General features: G+C 37.6%; 1 protein-coding gene across 1 annotated transcript in view; it reads right to left on the bottom strand.

The window, feature by feature from the left end:
- EPC1 (enhancer of polycomb homolog 1) overlaps positions 1-20,640 on the bottom strand; it is a 112,003-nt gene extending 91,363 nt beyond the window's left edge. The window contains exon 1 of the mRNA XM_043967784.1: positions 20,372-20,640. Within this exon, the coding sequence (XP_043823719.1) occupies positions 20,372-20,374 (3 nt within the window). The 5' untranslated portion in view covers positions 20,375-20,640. The remainder of the gene's footprint in view (positions 1-20,371) is intronic.
- Positions 20,641-21,500: the final 860 nt, after the last annotated feature.

The raw sequence follows: 21,500 nt of genomic DNA on the forward strand, positions 1-21,500 counted from the left end.
AAGGGGCTTTTTGGGCCACATAGTCCAATTCCCTCATTTAATAGATAAGGAACCTGAGGCCCAGGGGACCTCAGCAAAATATTTTTCCCAAGGTCACTTGGGTAGTAAGTGAAAGACCTGGGATTCAAACCCACATCCTCTGAAATAAACCCAGTACTCTGTACTATACCTCTCCATATTATAATCAAGGAACACATAGTCTTGAGCAATCAGGGGAGAATTAGGTTTATTTAAGTTGCAGAAATGACTCGGAAACAGGGCTTTAAGCCAAATTCAAGTCTTCTGATTTCTCACTGATTAGCTAGCTACTAGATATGAAAAACGATTGCCTTTCTATTACATTGGGCCTACCATGACAAAACAAGCATAATTCTGACCCTAAGATTTTATGATTCAATGATAGCAGATTCAGTGTGGCTCATACTATAGATTTTGGTATACAGTATTCAAATTGCTTTGAATTATTTAAAAAATATTTTCTTCAATTCTTTAAGCTTTTGTGATTTCATCAGTGTTGGTGGTCCCTCTTCTATGTCTCAAGTAGACAGTCTTCATGTGTTACTATGACTGGAAAATTAAGCAACTTCTTGTCAACTCAGGGATGACCGTATCTGAATTAAGACAAATGGGGGGAAGCTAGGTGGCGCAGTGGATAGAGCACCAGCCCTGGAGTCAGGAGGACCTGAGTTCAAATCCAGCCTCAGACACTTGACACTAACTGTGTGACCCTGGGCAAGTCACTTAACCTCAATTGCTTCACTCACACTCACACACACAAACACACACACACACAAAAGGACAAGTAGGTCCTTGGACAACCAAGTATTATCAGACCTATACTCAAAGCCTTTTCAACTTGAGAGGATCCACCAAGGTTTACTCTTCCGTGGCACAGTCTTATAACTTATTTCATGATAAGGCATCAGAGAAGGGCTTTAGATGAGGCACTGTATAATCATTTTAAAATTATGTCTTCAAATACAAATGTTTACTGAGCACCTAGTAGTATATTTGTGCTAGGTACTTTGCAACAAAGTTGTATAAGGCATGGTCCTTGACTCTCTCCCCGCCCTCCCCCGCCCCAAGAACTTTGCATTCTAAATAAAGACTTAACAAAATGTAATTTTTTTTCTGGTTTAAGATATAGAACAAATGTTTGTTCTTCCATAAATATTAATAATGATAAGATTTGGGTCTCATACCCTTTCCTGCTCCCCCCCCCAAAAAAAATGTTAGCTTAATTTAGGCAATTCAAGTGTATGCCAGATTTTCTATCTGGTTCTGATAACTGAGATAATATGTATCACAGGATTTTGCAAAGTATAAAGAACTCTACAAAAGTAAAGTATTATCTAACTGAGATAAGATAATTAAAGATAAAACAGAACTGGGCTCCTCTAAAGGAAACAGGAGAAGATGCTTCCAAGTACCAAAATTAACCAGATTTGGGGGGGGGGGTGTCAATAAATTTGGCTCTAATTTTCTGAAACATCCCATGATCACTGGATTTCCCCTGTTTTGTTTTCTTTGCTTTTTCTTTTCTTTTCTTTTCTTTTCTTTTCTTTTCTTTTCTTTTCTTTTCTTTTCTTTTCTTTTCTTTTCTTTTCTTTTCTCTTCTTTTCTTTTCTTTTCTTTTCTTTCTGTCTTTGTGTGTGTGTGTGTGTGTGTGTGAATAACATAAATCATGCACATTGATCTTCAAAAACAAAGTTCCTGGAACTAAACTCATGCAAAAAATTATCCGATGGGTATTTGTATAATATCCTTATCTAGCATAAAGTTAAAATAACACAAATTTATATATTTAGATTTCTCAGACCTGACCAACATCCAGACAGGCAAAAATTCAGATGGCCTAGAGAAATGGATAGGGATCCTACTACTACAAGTTTATTCTTCCCTACTTAAAGAAGAGAAAGTATGGTTGGAAAGCTTGCATTGCAAAATGGTCTGAATAAACTGTAGCTCTGGCTAATCAGGGATGAGGTCAACAAGACAATCCTAAAAAAACAAACAAAAAAACCAAGACAGCCCTTCAAGTGGTTGTTGTTGTTGTTGCTATTATTATTAATATTATTGAAAAGAATGCATTTCCTCAAGCATTATTTATCTTTGCACTGTCACAGAAAATTACAAAAGTATAAAGCTGAAAGGGATAGACATGATTGTGGTTTTTGTTCTTTAATCATGTCCAAATCTTTGTGACCCCATTTGGGGTTTTCTTGCCAAAGATACTGGAGTGGTTTGCAATTTTCTTCTCCAGCTCATTTTACAGATGAGGAAACTGAGGCAAACAGGATTAAGTGACTTGCTCTGGGTCACACAGCTAGTAAGTGTCTGAGGCTGGATTTGAACTCATACCTTCCTGACTCCAGGGACAGTGCTCTAACTACTGCCCATGGAGATGATCATGTATATCAATTTAAATTCTGTGCCTATAAGCAAAACTTTCCAAAAGGAGTTTCCTTTGCAAGCAGTACTTATCCCTTCACCTTCAGGAAAAACAAACAAACCCCTTACTGTACATTGGGGTTGAGAGGGAAGAAAAGGAAGGAATCTTGTCATTAACTCTTCCTCCTCTACCACTCCCCCCACCACCACAAAAAATACCAAACACTTCAAGAACTCTACAGGTAGCATCTATGCCAATGAATCCTACCCAAAGTACAAGACCGTGTGGTATAGGAAAGCAAGTCTTTAAGTTTCTTTCATTTTACTCAGTTAACTTTTAATTTCCTTAACTTCCTCCTAAATATTTATATAAATATGGTAATAATTGCAACCAAAAAATTATCTTAAGATTGCAAGCTGAATTGTTGATGGGGAGGACCCAAACCGATGTTATCATCAATACATTGGAGCATAAAATTATGGAAGTATCACCATTTTGTAGTATTATAATTACATATATCTATTTTTTTTAACCAATATTGTCTAGACCTGAGAATAACTAAATGGACATGAGACCTGATTACAATTAGGTTAAATTTTCTCTACTTACAAAGCATGGACTTAGGGCTTAGAATCCTAATTTTATTCCCTGCTCAATTAATTTGAATAAATAATTTTACTTTTCTGAGCCTCCTGGGCTTGTAGATAAAATTGGAAACCCAACGGCATTTAAAAAGACTTTGAAATTGAGAGGAAAGGATTAAAACATCAAAAGACAAGCCACTGGGGCAGCTAGATGGCGCAGTGGATAGAGCACCGGCCCTGGATTCAGGAGTACCTGAGTTCAAATCCGGCCTCAGACACTTAATACTTAATAGCTGTGTGACCCTGGGCAAGTCACTTAACCCCAATTGCCTCACTAAAAAAAAAAAAAAAAGAAAAAAAAAAGACATGCCACTACATAGTCATCCTTTGGATTAACTACGCATTATGGTTCTAACAGTTTCTAGAAGGACAGGATGATCTCTTCAGTATTTCACATTTAAAGTATGTCACACTGGAGGAAGAACTAACTTTGCAGGTAGAGGACCCAGGTTCACATCTTGCCTTTGTTACTTTTGTGTGTCCTTACAAGTCATTTAACTTCTTTGAGCCTCAGTTTCTTCATCTGAAAAGTGAGGAGGTTGAACTAGATAGCCTCTAACCTCCCTTCTAGTTATTAATCTGTGGTTTATTGCCAGATACTCCTTTAATTTAATGCTTTGGCAATCCAGCTGGTTAGGATGAAATTTTATGTAAGTAAGCATGATAATTTGGTTAATCTCTATTTTGAAATAATATGAAATCATCCCCAGTTAACAAGCCTTCTGATCCCAAAGTACACAGAGGATACTGAAGATAAATAATCTAAGAAATAGATTAGAAAATAAGGCATGGGGGCAGCTAGGTGGCGCAGTGGATAGAGCACCGGCCCTGGAGTCAGGAGTACCTGAGTTCAGATCCGGCCTCAGACATGTGATACTTACTAGCTGTGTGACCCTGGGCAAGTCACTTAACCCCAATTGCCTCACAAAAAAAAAAAAAGAAAAAAGAAAAAAAGAAAAGAAAAGAAGGCACGAATCTTTCTTTGCTCAAGAGAAAAAAGGACTGGATAGCTGCTCTAGCCCCAGATTACTGCCAAAGTCTGGTTGGAGGCACTTTGTTTTCCTATCCATACTCCTCAGGGATAAGTTACCACCATTTACTTTCATATCTCCCCTTCAGACATTTACCACAACCATATTTTTTAAAGAAAATCAAGAAAAAATGTTTTCTTCCTAAAAATTCCCCCCTTCCTCTTCTTTCTCCATTTAGTCGGAAGTAAATGCCACAATGGCCCACAGAGATACATAGGATGTTTTAAGAACACAAATCATTTTCATAGCTTAGAGGCAGAACACTAACAAGTGCAGCAAAGGATTAAAAATCAAGGAGTAATGGGCAGCTAGATGGTGCAGGGGATAGAGCTCTGGCCCTGGAGTCAGGAGGACCTGAGTTCAAATTGGACCTCAGACACTTAACACTTACTGGCTGTGTGACCCTGGGCAAGTCACTTAACCCCAATTGCCTCACCACCCCCCCCCAAAAAAATCAAGGAGTAGCTAGCTGACAGTAAACCACCGAATGGGCTGGACAAGGAGCAAAGCACCTACTCTAGCTGAGTAATGAACTTGAAGTGAGATAGTTATATCTCTTTTCTCCCCTTGATCAAATATGTGCCAACCCAAACTTAAAACTTAGAAAGAAAGGTAATCCAAAACATAACTGCTATGCCTAAATCACACTGAAAATAATTTTGCATTATCCCACCATCAAAAATGTTAGTGCACATATATTAACACCTTTAGGTACAGAAACATTTTACACTAATCTGAGGAAGATGACAGACCAGGGTCTGATTGCTGGCATAATCCGCACAGACTTTAGAATAAACATATCTGGGGGAAAGAAGAAAATTATTTGAGAAAATAAGATGCTCCCTGAAGACTAATTCCTGCCAGATACCAAGCTTGGGTAACTTTCTATCCCTGCATTGCTCCATAATCTAATTTTTTTTTTCAATAGCACAGTTTCTTTGCTATATATATTTAATTTCCACCTGGGCACTAGGTGGCACAGTGGATAGCACACTGGCCCTGAAGCTGAAAGGACCTGGGTTCTAATCTCACTTCAGACACTTAATAGTTATTTGACCCTGTGCAAGTCACTTAACCCCAATTGCCTTAACACCTGGGGCCATCTTCAGTTGTTGTGATATATAGCTTGCCAGATAGCTCTGGAGAAGAGTGTGAAGTTGGTGATGTTGCATAGCCCTTCGTCACTTAAATCCAATTCATTGCAAGTCATGACATCACCCCATGTCATGATCCTCTTCAGGACAAACAACAACAATTTCCAATCATATCTTTTCTCTTATTCATTGAAAAAAACATTCAGGGGCAACTAGATGGCGCAGTGGATAAAGCACCGGCCCTGGATTCAGGAGTACCTGAGTTCAAATCCGACCTTAGACACTTGACACTTACTAGCTGTGTGACCTTGGGCAAGTCACTTAACCCCCATTGCCCCACAAAATTTAAAAAAAAAAAAGAAAAGAAAAAAACATTCAACTTTTTATTTTTGAAAGTGACAAAGTAAAATTTAGACTCCTGTTTCCAGAGCTAAGGCCCAGCAAGCAAGCTGTGTCCTGAACTTGGCAAGACAACAATCCTTTGCAATCACCCTCTGGATGATCTCACCCTCTGGGCTAGTCACAGAATTCACCAGGTGTGTTCTCTGGTCAAAGACAAACACTAGACAAAGTTGGAATGTCCTGAAGAGAATCAAACTTGTCACATGCTTGCTGCTCCCTCACTGTTAGGGCTACAACTCACTAAGCAGTCCCTAGTATAAGTATTAAGATCTCCCCACACTACCTCAGGTCCTCCCCACTGGGGGGGGGGACTCTCGAACATGTGTCTATAGCCTCGCCTTGCTTGCAAGCCTTTTTCCTCACTTAGAAAATAAACTTTGTCTCTAATTCCTGACACTTGTCTCTGGGCTATTTTGTGCAGCTCTAGCCATACATAGGTTAGAGACCAGTTCTGGAGAAAGTCTGGTTGACAAAAGTAAAGAATGTCCCATCTTTAAAAGTTATGCCATTCTTTGAAAGACTTAAGAATTCTGATCAATACAATGATCAACCTTGATTCCAAAATGAACCATGTTACCCAAAATGAAGCAAGCTACCCATCTCCTGCCAGAAAAATGAAGGCCTCAGGACACAGAATGACCCACATTTATTAATTGAAAGAAATGGTTAAATGTTAAAAATGATTATCTTGTGTTTCCACAGTCTTAGCCAAATATTTTTTAAACAAATGAATTCTTTCTTCCTTTTTTTATATATGGGGGTGTGGAATGAGACCGGTCAATGACAGTCCAGTCATTAGAGCACAATATACATCTTCTATTTACATTAAGTAAAATGGAAATCATTCATATTAATCCTATCAAATTAGGAATACTGTTGTAGTTACAGTAAATTTTAGGTTGTTTGTTTGTTTTGGTTTTTTTGTGAGGCAATGGGGGTTAAGTGACTTGCCCAGGGTCACACAGCTAGTAAATGTCAAGTGTCTGAGGCCGAATTTGAACTCAGGTCCTTCTGACTCCACTGTGCCACCTAGCTGCCCCAGTAAATTTTAGTTGTAAAGAGGTAGCTTAGCCTTGATGTAAGGAAACATTTTCTAACAATTAGTGCTAACCAAAAGCAGAATGAGATACCTTGGGAGGTAGTGGGTTTCCCCCTACTGGAGGTCTACTAGCAAAGGCTGGATGAACCTTTGTTCAGTCTGTTGGGGGAGGAATTCTTTCTCCAGCATGGGTTGGCCTGGATGGCACTGGTGCCTCTTCCAACTCTACAATGTTGTGATTCTAGAATTCAGAACTTGGTCCTACTCTTGGATCAGTCACGCTTGTTCTAAAGACTCTGAGCAAGTTGATTACCATCTCCAAACCTCTATTTTCTCATGATCTCTGGGATTTCCTCCAGGTCTAACACTGATAATGATGAACATGAGAGAATAGCACAATGGCTTCATCTAAAAGTTTCTTCACAAGATGGTATAGTGTAGGGGTTCTTAACTGTGGTTCTTGAACTTGTTTTTAAAATATTTTGATAACTATATTTAAATATAATTTGTTTCCTTTGTAATCCTATATATTTTATTTCATACATTTATAAATATTATTCTGGCTGGGTGTGGTAGGCCATGCCTGTAATCCCTGCTACTTGGGGAGGCTGAAGCTGATGGATTGCTTGAGTTGCACTAGGGTTAAAGTTTCTGTAGTGTACTAAGTACAATTCCAATATGTTGATACCTCCTATACCCTAGGGGTGGAAGGCCTCCAGGCTGTCTAAGGGATGGTTAGGGGAACTGAGCCAGGTTGGAAAAACAACAGGTCAAAGCTTCCTTGATGATCAGCAGTAGGATTGGTCCCATGAGAAGATGCTGTATCTCTAGTCTGGATAAATAAGGGGACCATGACACACACACAAAAGGTTAAAAACTCTTGTTGTTATGGGGAAGTCCTGGACTTAAGGTTAAGAGGACCTGGATTTGAGTTTGGGCCAATTACCTGATCTAGGCCTCATGTTGCCCATCTGTAAAATGAGAGAATTAGACAAAATGGCCTTTAGTCTAGTCTCTCTTTAAATTCTAATCAGGGATCCTATTTATATTTTCCCTAAGTGTCCAGCAGATGATAGAATTTTATCACATCTTTTTCACATACACGAGAAAGAACATCAGGCATTTTCATTTTGGTCAATCAACGTCTACAAGAATGTGCCACATTGTATGGAGGTGACCTATGGTTTTCTAAGGCTCTGTTGGCAGAGTATAAGCTCTGAAAGGTCCTTCAACAAGTTGGACAGACTCAGTGTATATACTAATGATGGTCTGTATATTTGTCATCCAAGCACCAGTGACAGCAGCTCATCGCCAGATTGGGTGCACAAGGAACTCTTTTGATTGTTTTTTTTTAGACAGAGGGACTTTCACGGGACAACTATCATGTCATTGAGGAGTCTTCCCTCTGCAACAGTGGAGGGAGCACCCACACTGATAGGTGTACTTAAAGTACTGACATATTAGAGAGTAAAATCACTAAAGTTGACATTTTCTTAAGGAACTCATTCACATTGCATGGCACATAAGGATTCCATGGAATGCAGTTTAGAAAATGCTGGCTTGGGCAGCTAGGTGGTGCAGTGGATAAAGCACTGGCCCTGAATTCAGGAGGACCTGAGTTCAAATTTGACTTCAGATGCTTGACACTTACTAGCTGTGTGACCTGGGGCAAGTCACTTAACCCTCATTGCCCACCAAGAAAAGAAAAAGCAAAAAGAAAATGCTGGCTTAATGTAATATTCCTTCCAGAACTGTTTGCATTTTAAAGGAGGAAGCATTGATTAGCACAAAGGAAAGGATTTCTAATAGTGCATTTCTGTGTTATTTATCATTCTATTCTATGTAGAAACTCCATACTCATAGGATTTAGTTAGAAATGAGCCTTAGAAATCATCTGGTCCATATCCCCTCCCATTTGACAGATGAGGAAACTGAGTCATCAAAGAAATGAAATAACTCGTCCAACGTCAGAGTTAAGTGGTAGCTCTGAAACTCCAACTCAAATCCCCTGAATCCAATCCAGTGTTCTTTGTACTATATCACTGATTGTTTGTAGGGTTAGTCTTTTCTGCAGAAAAAGCATAGAATTAATCCTGGGAATAGAGTTAGCAATGGTGAGGTGGTACATTGGGTCAGCTAACTATAAAACTAACCTTTACTTCCAAGCCTTGCTTATAGAGTTGCTTCCTTTCCAAATAAAGGTGGTAGGTATGCCCTGACCTGACCCTACATTACTCTTAGTATAAGTCTGGATTTCCTTAGGGAATAGTTGAATAGCTACCTATTAAATTGTGGACAGACTAGCAGAATGTTAAAAAGGGGGAGGAATGTTGGAGATTATTCTGTCTATCTCACTTTACAGATGAAGAAATTAAGCCCAAACACATGAAGGTCCCTACCTGTCTGAGATCACTGTTACTTAGTAGTGGAACTGAGGCTAGAACACACGTGTCCAGTGCCTTCTATATTTTATATTGGGTAGGAGATGGAGGCTAAGTAGAACTGGACTAGTGCCCTAGGAAATTCTGGCTAGTGGCTGGCTAATGTGTTGGTCTGATTTCTGGAGGAAATATAATCTTGTCTTGGTCAAAACCCAAAGAAATTCAGATAACGTTAACAGTGGCTCCACAGGTTTTAGGTTTATTTTAGGGTGCTTATTACATGGCCCTAGTCTTACAAGCCCAAATTAAACCCCAGGCATGCCCTAGAATAGAAAAAAAAAACCCAGGCTGGTTTTACCCCCCTAGTGACCTTGCTTGGGATGTGTCACACTAGGCACTGAAAAAAGACAGAAGCTTGTGTTGCACCTCTAGGAGCATCACGTGATCTCTTTCCTATTCATTTGGAACAAAACTGGCTTCTGGGAATAGAAGACTGAAAGGCCACTCACCTGAGAGATTTTTCTTCCAACATGTCTTAGAGTTAAAAGTAGGGTAAGGATAGGGAAGAGGTTCCTGTGCCTGTGATTTCATGGATAGAGGGAACATCTCAGGTGAGGAAACTCCCTCCATCAATGCAGAGCATCCCCTTCTCTGAAAGTTACAGTTTTAGAGAGTTGGTGAGCCCTGAGTGGCTGAAGCCCCAAGCAGATTAAAATGTAATTGTAAATGATTAACAAAATAAATAAAAATACATTAGAATATAGTGTTAATTTGTGGTTTTCTAAATTAATATGTAGTCAATAGGGATCTATTTCTATTTGAGTTTGACACCACTAACCTAGACAGAGCACTGAAAGTTGTTTAGCCAATGTCACACAGCCCATAGATGTCAGAGATGGGGCTGAATCCAAGTCTTTCTGGTTATATGTATATATATATATATATATATATATATATATATATATATATATATATATATATATATATATATGGCTAACTCTGAAGATGAGGTGTTACTCGAAAGTTATTATAGTATTTCACTTTAATAGTGACAAGACAAAAGTCCCTAGAATCATTTCCCAAACACTAGAGGAAAATAGCAGGGTTATGAGATCTTTGGAAAGATGCTTTTTCCCTCCTCAGAAAGTTGCAGTGTTTCTCTAATAGGGTTCTGAGACACCTGTGTTCCTGTCAAGGTAAATGTGGAACTAATTACAAGGGGGTGTGTGGAAGAGGCCTGAGACGCAATCAGACATGTAGCATTAGCATGATATCCTCCTCAATAGTGTTCTTTTCTCTACAACACTGAAATCTTGTGTATTTAATGAAATCTTGTGTATTTAATACTAAGGGGTGATAGGAAGCATAAAGATTTAGAGGATAAAAAGTCTAAGGCCTGCTAGTGCCATAAGTCAGGAGAGTCTCCAGATATAACTTGCTATTTGTTTAGCAGAGCAAGGTTATCCCAGTTTTATACTGTTACTGAATAACTTGTAAAATTTGTGTGAGCACACTGTTGAAGGGCACAAAGAAGTTAAACCACATACCATCACTATAATATTTCTAAGTTTTTAAATTTTGGCAAATAAATCCCAAGTATTATGATAGTAAAGCTGAAGTAAACTCACTAAAACAAAACATCAAGCCAAAGGAAGAAGTTTTTCAAAAATGGAAACATTTCAGCAACTTATCAAGGATATGAGAAGAATAAACTCAGATATTTGTTAATGAAATCTCAGAATACAAAAATTAGTAAGAAGGGGAATCCCCTGAAATTCAGAGAAGACAGTTTGAAAGACAAAAAAATATATTTCTCTGCTATGGTGGCTAGTAAATGTGTAAAATTCATTCATTGTCCTTGAAAGTTATGCAAACTGAAAATGTTTGTTGTTATTGTTGCTATTTAGTTGTGTCTGACACTTTGTGACCATTTGGGGTTTTCTTGGCAAAGATACTAGAGTGGTTTGCCATTTCCTTCTCCAACTCATTTGACAGAGGAGGAAATGGAGGCAAACAAGGTTAAGTGACTTGCCCAGCATCACATAGCCAGTATTCGTCTGAGGCCAGATTTGAACTCAGAAAGATGAATCTTCCTTCACTCCAGGCCCTATACTCCCTCTATCTACCATGCCACCTAGAGGATTAAAAAGGGTTTAAATGGTGCTATCTAAAGATATATAGGACCTTAGAATCCAACCCTCTCATGTCACATACGAGGAAACTAAGGCCTGTAGCAGGTAAATGACATGCCCATGGACACACAGATTGTAGAACTCAATTGCAGGTCATATCCTTGAACTCCCAAACTGCATCATGCTGCCTTTCTAAATATTGAAGCTGATAAGGTTTAATAACCAAATATGGGCTATTAAATTGGAAGTTAAGGCTATGCAGGACACATGCTAAATTTCTGAAGACAACATCATGGAGAATAAAATATTCCTTGATGTACCTATCAAAATAATGGGTTGAACAAAGCCCTGGCTGGTGACTGATCTAGGAAAGCATTCTTCATGATCTTATGCTATGTACAATGTTCTGAACTATAATTCAAATATCAGGCTATATTCTCATAATGTTGCATTTCTTCATTGACCTTTCCTCATTACTGAACTTCCCTCTTCATTTACCTTTCTAAATTGTCCAGTTCAGGGACTACTGGTAAATATAATGTTTATCACATTGTCAATGTGGCATTTTCTCCTATTACTATCACTTTCTACAGGTATTGTGGAAACAATTCAGTTGATTTCTCTTCTTCAAGCAACTGAAAACTTTCCACACATCAGGCAGCCAAAGATCAAAAAGCAACGGAATAGTCAACTGAATGTTTCTGTGATTATCACAGCCCAACCAGGCCCTGAAGAAGAGTTGAAAAAATATACCTCCTTCCTTCAGTGTAGAAGTGGAGGACTGTAGGCATAAAACATCACACTTTGTTTGACCTGGTTGATGCATTGGTTGGTTTTCCCAAATATTTATTTTGTTCCTTTTTGTTATTTAATCTTTGTAACAAAGGATGGCTCTCTGCACAGGGGGAGAGGCAAGGGTATATTTAGAAATGAAGGTGAGATTAAAAACAAAAGGTATCATTTTTTTAAAAGGGCCAGGTAATATCTATCTAATTTTTGTTTCATTACCTTCCTTGACTTATTGTTATATTGCACAAGAAAGATTTTTAATAATTCTCTAACTGCTGCCTCCTGTGTGAAAAGTAAAATTTCTAGCCAATAATGACATTTAAACTTTTGCCAAATCTTCACTAAATTTGGATAATTCAACTAACATCAGAGGGACTCTTGAGAAGTAGTTCTCTAAGTTCCTGGGTCAGTTTTATGACATTTCCTTCACTCATTTCACTAAAATCAAATTGCATTTCTAATTTCTTTATGTAGGGAAAGCAAGTTCTAAAAGGAATCCCAGAAAAACAAAATTTATAGTCTCATAGAGATTTTAGAGATGATCTCTTCTTACCTCCTTATTTTACAAATGGGAAAACTGATGCTCAGAGAAATTAACTCATTTTGCCAAAGTCAACATGGCCCATTAGGAGCAAAACTGAAATCAGGATCCAGATTTCCAGCTCTTAGGTTGGTACTCTTTCCACCACTGTTTTTTTCTGTACATTTTTCAGTATCTTTTTTTTTTTCATTTTTCAGTATCTTAATGAGTTTTAGGAAAAATTCCAGAAGAGTTGAGTTATAGTACAGGCATACTTCGATTTAAGTAAGCCCAATATAAGAATATTAAGATTTATAAAAACATAATCTATAAAATAATTAAATAAAATATTCCTTTAGAGGGCTCTCATAATGCATATAAAGGTAATTACATCTATATGCATTCCTGAACATACTTATTACATAAAATGAGGTATACTAGTCTAATAAAGACATTATTACTTATAAACATGTCATGGCTCAGGATGGCTTGTCCAAAGCTATCATAGAGTAAAACATTCATTTGTTCAAATTTTATTTTAAAGTATTACTTTTGATAATAAAACATTTGAGAAAATCATTGTTAAAATGAATAATTCTGGGGCGGCTAGGTGGCGCAGTGGATAAAGCACTGGCCCTGGATTCAGGAGTTCCTGAGTTCAAATCCGGCCTCAGACACTTGACACTTACTAGCTGTGTGACCTTGGGCAAGTCACTTAAGCCCCATTGCCCTGCCAAAAAACAAAAAACAAACAAAAAAATATGAATAATTCTTCCTTATTTCATGTATTAGAATTGTGGGGGGTCTAGACCCATGATTTCATTGATAAAATGAACTTGGAGAGTAAGAAACATCTCCCTACTAGTAAAGATCAGCTACCATTCTGCAGTTTATAGTCTTATAGAATTGTCAGGAGGCACAAAGATACTTGACTTGCTCAAGATCCTAGTCAGGAATTGTCACAAACTGCAGATGAATCCAAGTCTTCCAGAGCCACACTGTTTCTCCTCGTGTTTCCTTGCTTTGTGTTCACCCTGAATATCAATATCAAGTGAATTTTTGATCCTCTCAGCAGGAAGTTTTTGTTATACCTGAGGACATCTATCTGCCTTACAATTTGACAGTTTGTTCAGTTGTTTCATTCCTATCCGACACTTCAGGACCCCTCGTGGAGTTTTCTTGGCAAAGATTCTGGAGTAGTTTGCCATTTCCTTCTCCAGATCACTCTACAGATGAGGAAACTGAGGCAAATAGGGTTAAGTGACTTGTCCAAGATCACACAACTATTAAGCATCTGAGGCCAGATCTGAACTCTGCAGGATGAGTCTTTCTGACTCCAGGTCTAGCCACCTAGCTTCCTATAATGGGAGCCACAACATGAAAATAACTATGTACCTAGAAGATAAATATAAAGTTGATGGGAGATAATGCTAGAGGGAAGGAAGGAACAGAAGGAGAAACTGGGAAAAGCCTCTGGAAGACAGTGGGTTTTGAGCTGAGTCTTGAAGAAAGTCAAGGAAGCCTAAAGGCTGAAAAGTGAGAAGGGAGGGCACACTTGGCACAGAGTCAGAAAGGAAAAGAATCAGGCAGAGGAGTAAGGAGCAATTCTGGTAGCCGGGGCAAGCAACACAAAGTACAAATGAAGCAACCTGCCATTTCTTGAGAAATTTAATTGGGGCAATAGGGAGCTCTGGGGAGGAACCTCAAACTTCAAGACATGAGGCACCTTTGGGGGAACTTGGGACATCATGAGGCTACTGCTGGGAAGGCCATTTCTGAGGTTCGGTACATACCCAGGCCAAGGAGAAGATCAGTGGAGTGGGGCTAGAGACAGAAAAGGGAGAGAGAGCAAGCCATTTCATAGCTTCCTATTTGTAACTATCCTGGCTAATTATGTCATGTGAATGGCTAAAGAAGTGCACGTATCATTAGCATACTTTCAGTTTTAGTAGGGGGGGAATGCCTGGGGCGGGGCTCATTCACTAGAATGGAGGTGACAAGGGGTCCCAAAATGTAGAAGGAACCACAGAGGTAAAAATTGAGCTTAGCACTTACTGAGCAAAAATAATTAGTCCAAAGCAAGTTGGTGGAAAGTCCAATTCCTCCCAGGCAGCACCGCCCCACCACCCCACCCAGGTTATGCTCTTCCTTGCCTTGCCCCCCCCCCTTATTCCTTCTATCAACAGCAGCCTCATGATATTTTTAGGTTTTCCCGCTATCCTTCATCCCCTGTTCCTTGTAACTCAAGACCTGAGGTCTCTCCACCCCACTCACAACAGATTTAAATGTACCTTTCCTCTTGTTTGTCCAGATACAGTTTTTTAGTGTTAGCCTGGGTGCCAGCATGGGTAGTTATGGCTAATCCAATCACCTCACCTTAGTTATGGCTCTGTGTATGAGAAAAAAATATTTTCATCATATGATTCCTGAGGTCACTTTAATAAACATTCTCTATTTTAGCTGGCTACCATGTCTGTCTAATACATGAGTTCACCAGTTTTAATTCCAGTGAAGCTCTGCCTGCTCCTTCCTTTTGTGGCATCTTGGTGCAGTGACAAAAACACTCAGATTGAATTCCAAAGATGGGTTTGAATCTCAGCTTTGCCACTTGCTACTTAGTTACTCCATCTCTTTGGGCATCTATTACTTGGTCTTCAAGATGAGAGGTTTGGAAGAGATTTCCAAGTTTTCTTCTGGCTCTAAATCCTATGAAACAAACAGGGAATACCCACTTCCTACTATGAGACCATGTGGATAACCCATAGCAAATAGCACCTTACTGAATATTTCAATGCCAACCAATTTATCCATACAGTCCTAATCTTACTTTCCTGGTCAGTGCATTCATCTAACTAGCCATTATAGAAAATGCCCTATTATGCAATCTTCATAAATATTTAATTTATTTTCATTTTAAAGATATTTTAACAACAATTGTCTAATGGTAGCACATTAGGAATGGAGCCATTAAGAAAACTATCCTTGGGGGGGTGATTTTTTTCTGTTTCTTATCTTTACAGATTATATTTATTTCTACATTTTCCCTCAGAAAATTCGAGCAAATTGTTCAATGTGGTACCATATCAAACTCTCAAAACCAAAATGCCTATTACCTGGATCTTGCAAAGATACTCCCATGACTGCCAGAAGATGGGGCCTTAGGTTCTTCTCACTCTTTTTTTCAAGAAAAATTAATAAATCTGTAATTTCTCTCCAGAAAGCCTAATTGACTTGCTTCACTGAAGCTGAACATTTAACATATTGAAAATTCTTAGCCTTAAAATGTCTTTAAAATGAGGCTGTTTCAAAAAAAATAGAAAATTAAATAGAAAGTTCTTTGTAACTGTAAATAAATCGGCATTTTAAATCTATTGTCGCTTTGTTGTTCTGGTTGTTTTTGTTTCTAAATCAAGTAACACACACACTACCTCCCCCTATCCCATCCTCTATTCAATTACTCCCTTTTCAAAATCCAACCTATGATTTGAGAAAAAAAAATTCCCAATACAATAATTCATCTGTATTCTCTCATAGGGAAAATAAGAAACCTCTCAAATGACAATAATATGCCCAAGAATTTTTTTTTCATGAGAAATGTTCATCATTTCCTTGATCTTCCTATCAGATCAGATTTTTCAATCACATGATGAGAATATTCCTATGATTTTGTTGTTGTTGTTTCTGGAAAATTTCAAGACTATTGTACCTCTAGTATTTTTCCTTTTATATTAGTTTAATCCAGTTTGTTGTAGATATGTTCTTTTTTTTTTTTTTTTTTGGTGAGGCAACTGGGATTAAGGGACTTGCCTAGGGTCACATAGCTAGTAAGTGTTAAGTGTCTGAGGCCACATTTGAACTCAGGTCCTCCTAACTCCAGGGCCAGTGCTCTATCCACTGCGCCACCTAGCTGCCCCTGTAGATATGTTCTAAAGTTTATTTTATATATTTTATCCTAGGTAATTTTAATTTCTCTGATAATGCTTCTTTCAGTTCTTTGTTAACTTTTCTTGGATAGACATTCTGTAGCCTGGAAAATTCACTAGTCTTCTATCATGCTAAGTCCTGCCCCTTCTCCCCCTACTACCTGATTTAACATTATTTTCAATTAATAAAAGTATCTCTCCTATGAAAAAATTTTTCCTGGGATTTACTAACTTCATTCTAACGAACTCTTAAACCAAAGTTCAACTCGATTTAATGGCAGTCACCTCTCAGATGTTAGAGATTAATTATTTGGATCATGGATTATCCATGCAGTAGGATGTTATTTCTCTCTCTCTCTTTGGATCACAGATTTAGAGTTTGAAGGGACTTTGGAGATCAATCATTTAATTCAATCCCTTTATTTTACAGATGAAGAAACTGTGGCCCAGGGAGGTTATATATGACTTTCCCAAGGTCATATAGGCAGTAAGTAGCAGAGCCGGGATTCAAAAACAAGATCCAATGACTTTAATTCCAGTGTTTTTGCTGCCATGTTATTATATTCATTAGTCCTTCAGTTTGAAGGGCTGAGAGAAATCGAAGAAGGTGAAAGTCAATCCAGTATATTTCAGTTAATAGTTCTCATTTAAGGGGACAGCTAGGTAGCGCAGTGGATAAAGAAAGCACTGGCCCTGGATTCAGGAGAACCTGAGTTAAAATCTGGTCTCAGACACTTGACACTTACTAGCTGTGTGACCCTGGGCAAGTCACTTAACCTTCACTGCCCCACCAAAAACAAAACAAAACAAAACAAAACCCCCAAACCACAAAAAAATAATTCTCATTTAAGATAGCTGAGAGGAAGGTGAGGGAGGGTGTTTGTTGGATTAAAATATTATTTTTGCATTTTTCTATTTCAATTATTCTAGGTAACCCTTATTAAACTCCTACTGCATATAAGATGAGACAACATTAAAAATGTGTCTATAAATGCTTCCCTTCATAGATTCATAGAATGTTGGAGTTGGAAGGATCCTTAGATTTTTAACTCTTTTTTTTTAACCAAAGAAGAAACCAGCCCCAATAGAAGGAATGACTAGGTCAAGGTCATATTGCTAATAAGTGGCTAAGTTAAAATCCCTATGTCTTCCAAATTTAAATCCAATTATCTTTCCACACTTCATACTGAATGAATAAATTACTACAATAGTAATAGTAAAAAGCAAACCATTTTAAAACTACATTAAAAAGAACATTGAATTTTTAAAAATTATTTTAAAATTATTTTTTAAAATTTGAGTGCCTCAAAAGATAAAGTGAAGCATGATGACATTGGGTTTTATAAATTGAGAATAGTTGAAAGTAGTGATGTAGATATATAAGTACACATATGCAGGTATAGCTTTTTAAACCTCACCTCCCTCATACAGTGTAAATATGTCATGTATAAATTCACACTTAAAAAGCAAATATATACATGATAGCAGTCTCATCTAAACTTATCTCCCTAAGCACTTAGCACAGCATTTTGCATACAGTAGGCAATTAATAATTGCTTGTTGAATAGAATCCAAATGCATCTGCAACTATATTGGATACTTCATAATCAGTGATGTAACTAACAGTCAATGATGTAGGAGAACAAAGAGCATTGCATAGCTACATATGGAGTTCACAGCATCAGTTTGTTTTAGAAGGGTGGGAGGTTAGACAAGCACATATATTTTTCACAGATTAAAAAGACTGAAAATATTATCAATTGAGTAACGAAAGATCTTTAACAAAAAAAATGAAAGCATAATCTATTCTGTAGATAAACTTCTTTCAGAAGGCTAAACTCCCCACCAGAATGTCAGAGGTTTAAATATATATATGCAGTATTTAATTCATAAGCAGTCTACAAAATGGCTAAATGTAGCCATTTAAAAGTTTTTCAAATAAAAAGAATATATTATATTTTAAAATTAATATGCAAAAAAGCAAACAAAACAGGCATTGAAAAAATTTAAGTTAAAGAAAAAGCCCCCCCCCTTTTCCTCCATGTATAACAAGGACATAATTGTCTAAGAGAAACCAAAAACAATATTTTAAAACATTTTTCACAAATACTCTTCAAATGTTTTAACTGGTGAAATGACATAAGTGAAAAGAGCACTTGTATGGTTTCCAGGGAATCAAATCACTGAACAATCATGCCAACATTATTTTTGGAGTTGAAGGTTTCAATCTCTCTAGAAAGAATGTATTTAATCACACCTCGAAGTGCATTGAAAAGTCTATTTCAATCATTTTAAAATTCTTTCATTTGTCAAAATAATGTACTTTTAAGTCATCATTACCAATTACTCTTTTTCTCTTTTCGAAGGGGGAATCTACTTAGTGCTTCGGTAAACAATAGAAATGTTTGCAGAGATCAGTAAAATCGATCTTATATCCTTACACATTTCTGTTCAAGAGCAGGCTTGGGCCTGATCCCATATTCTCTAACCAGGAGAAATTTCCAATAAGAACAGGGTTTGAGAAGACCTATTTTTGCCCTTAGTTTCATGTGTCCAAGTACCCATAAGTCTGGGATAGCTGTACATAAAAACCTAAAAGATCATCATACTCCTAAATACTTACTATTTTAAAGGACAGTTTAAATGTATTAAGGCAACACCTTAAAAAACCCAATTTAATAACAATCTCACTAAAAAAACAAAACACCCAGGAAAATGAATAATAATGTAAACGTTACGATCTACCAAACTATTAGATAATTCTATGGAGAAAACTTTGAACAGTTACTTAAGACATGAATCATGAAATTGAACTTTCAGAACTGTTCAATTATTATTATTTTTTAAGGCAAACGTTTTGGTAAGTTAGGAAGGTTTGTTTATGCCTTCATGAATATTTTATGCAGCATGATTTTGGAATATAAAGAAATACCAAATCCTATTGGGAAAGGGCAAGTGGGAGCTGAAATGGTTATTGCTGGGGAAATCTGATCTCCTGACACATCCCACTGAGCCCCTTCTAAAACACAGCTGCAAACTGTACGCCTATCCTTGATATCTCCTGGACGGGTTGTGACGACATGTCTGCTCTCGTCCAGGGTTCACAGAAAACATGGCTTAGATAATGCAACTCGATCATTTCCTCTGACCAAATTGAACTTTCTCTGATAAAAGAAAAAGAAAAGATAATAGATCCCATCTTGCCCCACCTCTTTCTTTTTTTTCTCCCTTTTTCTTTTAGTGAAAACTGACATAAATTGTTGAGGAGCACTACAGCGCCACCAACACAGATCAATGCAAAACAAAAAAGATCTCCCACCGTGTGCAAAAAAAAAAAAAACCCTAGAAAAATGCCAAAAATTACAAAATGTCTCCCAAATGTACCTTTTCGGAAACAAACAAGATATCTGTGAAAGACGCCTAATAAGAAGAAGCTTGTGAGAAATAATGCTTTCAAAGAGTAGCCTTACAAAAGATCTGCCCTGCAAATAAAAGACCCACTATTTAGTAACAGCCATAACTTAATATAAACCCTGTTATGTCAATCTCCACCTTCATTATACCAAGGGCAGCTTTTCTGTACTTTGTATCGAAGTAATCCATGAAGAGCAACCGGAATCGTTTTAGAAATTGTTTAAACTACAACCGTAACGCATGCTGATAATTTAGTCGTGGACAAATTAGGTAATACAAGATTTTTATAAAGGAGGATATGCACATATTTGGCATTGCCAGCATTTCTGGCACAAAACAAGTCCATCTTGAAATATTTGAGTTCTATAGTTCACGGTAATTAAAGTATAACCTACGTTTTAAAAATATTTTACTTTAACAATAGAAAGAACTATTTTTTTATTGTCAGAATTAACCAGAGAGGATTAGGCGGAATATGCAGAGACCAAAGCTGAAGAAAAAAAAATCACCAAGATTTGTTTTGTTCATTAAAAACACAATGAAAATCCTTCTAATCTGGTGGCTAGTTCCAAAGATTCAACAATAGAGATGTTTAAAATTACAAACTTACCATAAGTGTAGGAAGAAAAGAAGCCAGTCCTTGCAAAATAATTGTAACAATATAAGCTGGATACTTGTGCCCTTAGAAACAGCAGCCTCCATGCAGCATATGGATCTTCAAACATCTTAGAAATATTTGGTAAATAAAAAGTAATACTTTCTTCCACGACCAGTAGCTCCATGAGGTGGTTTCCCCCAGGATCTGTGGGCGTTTGGGAAAAATCGGAGCAATATCCACAGAAGATTAAAAGCAGAGGAGGCAGCCAGCAGCCAGAAGACTCTGGGGTTAACAACTTTGCAATGGCAAACAGGCGTGTTCTGATTGGTTAGGAGGGCAGTGTCCCTACAGTCTGCACTATCCCCCGCTCCCCCCTCCTGCAGCCTGGGAAAAAAAAATGCAGTGTGTGTGCCATTTTACACTGGGCTTTTAAAAGCACAGCCACCCAAATGACAAAAGTCTGGGCTCGATATTAAGTGACACTGCAAAACAATAGCTCTCAATGACTGTCTTCCTTGCTCTGTAAAATACCTTTCCCATGGCCTCAAGAAATAGATTTCTTTCTTTCTTTTTTTTAAACTGTACGGCTTGCCAAGACAATATGGTTTTCTCAAGGAAGTGTTTGATTTTTTAAAAAAATATGTTTTATTGTTAAATCACCCAGCAATTTGGACACAAAGATGGTCATTCTAAAGTCATCCGGTAGGAGTCTTTTAGATTCAACATTGTTAGGCCAGCTAGAAAGCCCTCCGACCCTGAACAAAATCCAGGACTCCTTTAAGGCTTCGGCTCCATAAAATTATTTTGGTTAATAAGGAGTACAACTACCTATCGTGTAAATGTATGACAATGACGCTAATTTCACTGGGCACATAAAGACGGCAGAAATAATCTGTGGTCTGTAAATTCTATTTAAAAACCCCTCCTTATACTGACTGACAGAATTCTACCATGCTACCCACAAACAAAATGGCTGTGGCAATGAGTTTTTCGGTTCCTCCCACTGTGCCTCCCCCTGGCCTCCAGGAAGTATGTGGGTATATGTGTGTGTATACACATATATACATAATATATATGTATGTGTGTATTTTTTAAATCCCAAATACACACAATCCTACAAGTAACAATGCACGGGTTGGAC

The sequence above is a fragment of the Dromiciops gliroides genome, chromosome 5 (genome assembly GCF_019393635.1).
Source record: "Dromiciops gliroides isolate mDroGli1 chromosome 5, mDroGli1.pri, whole genome shotgun sequence".
Classification (NCBI taxonomy): Eukaryota; Metazoa; Chordata; class Mammalia; order Microbiotheria; family Microbiotheriidae; genus Dromiciops; species Dromiciops gliroides.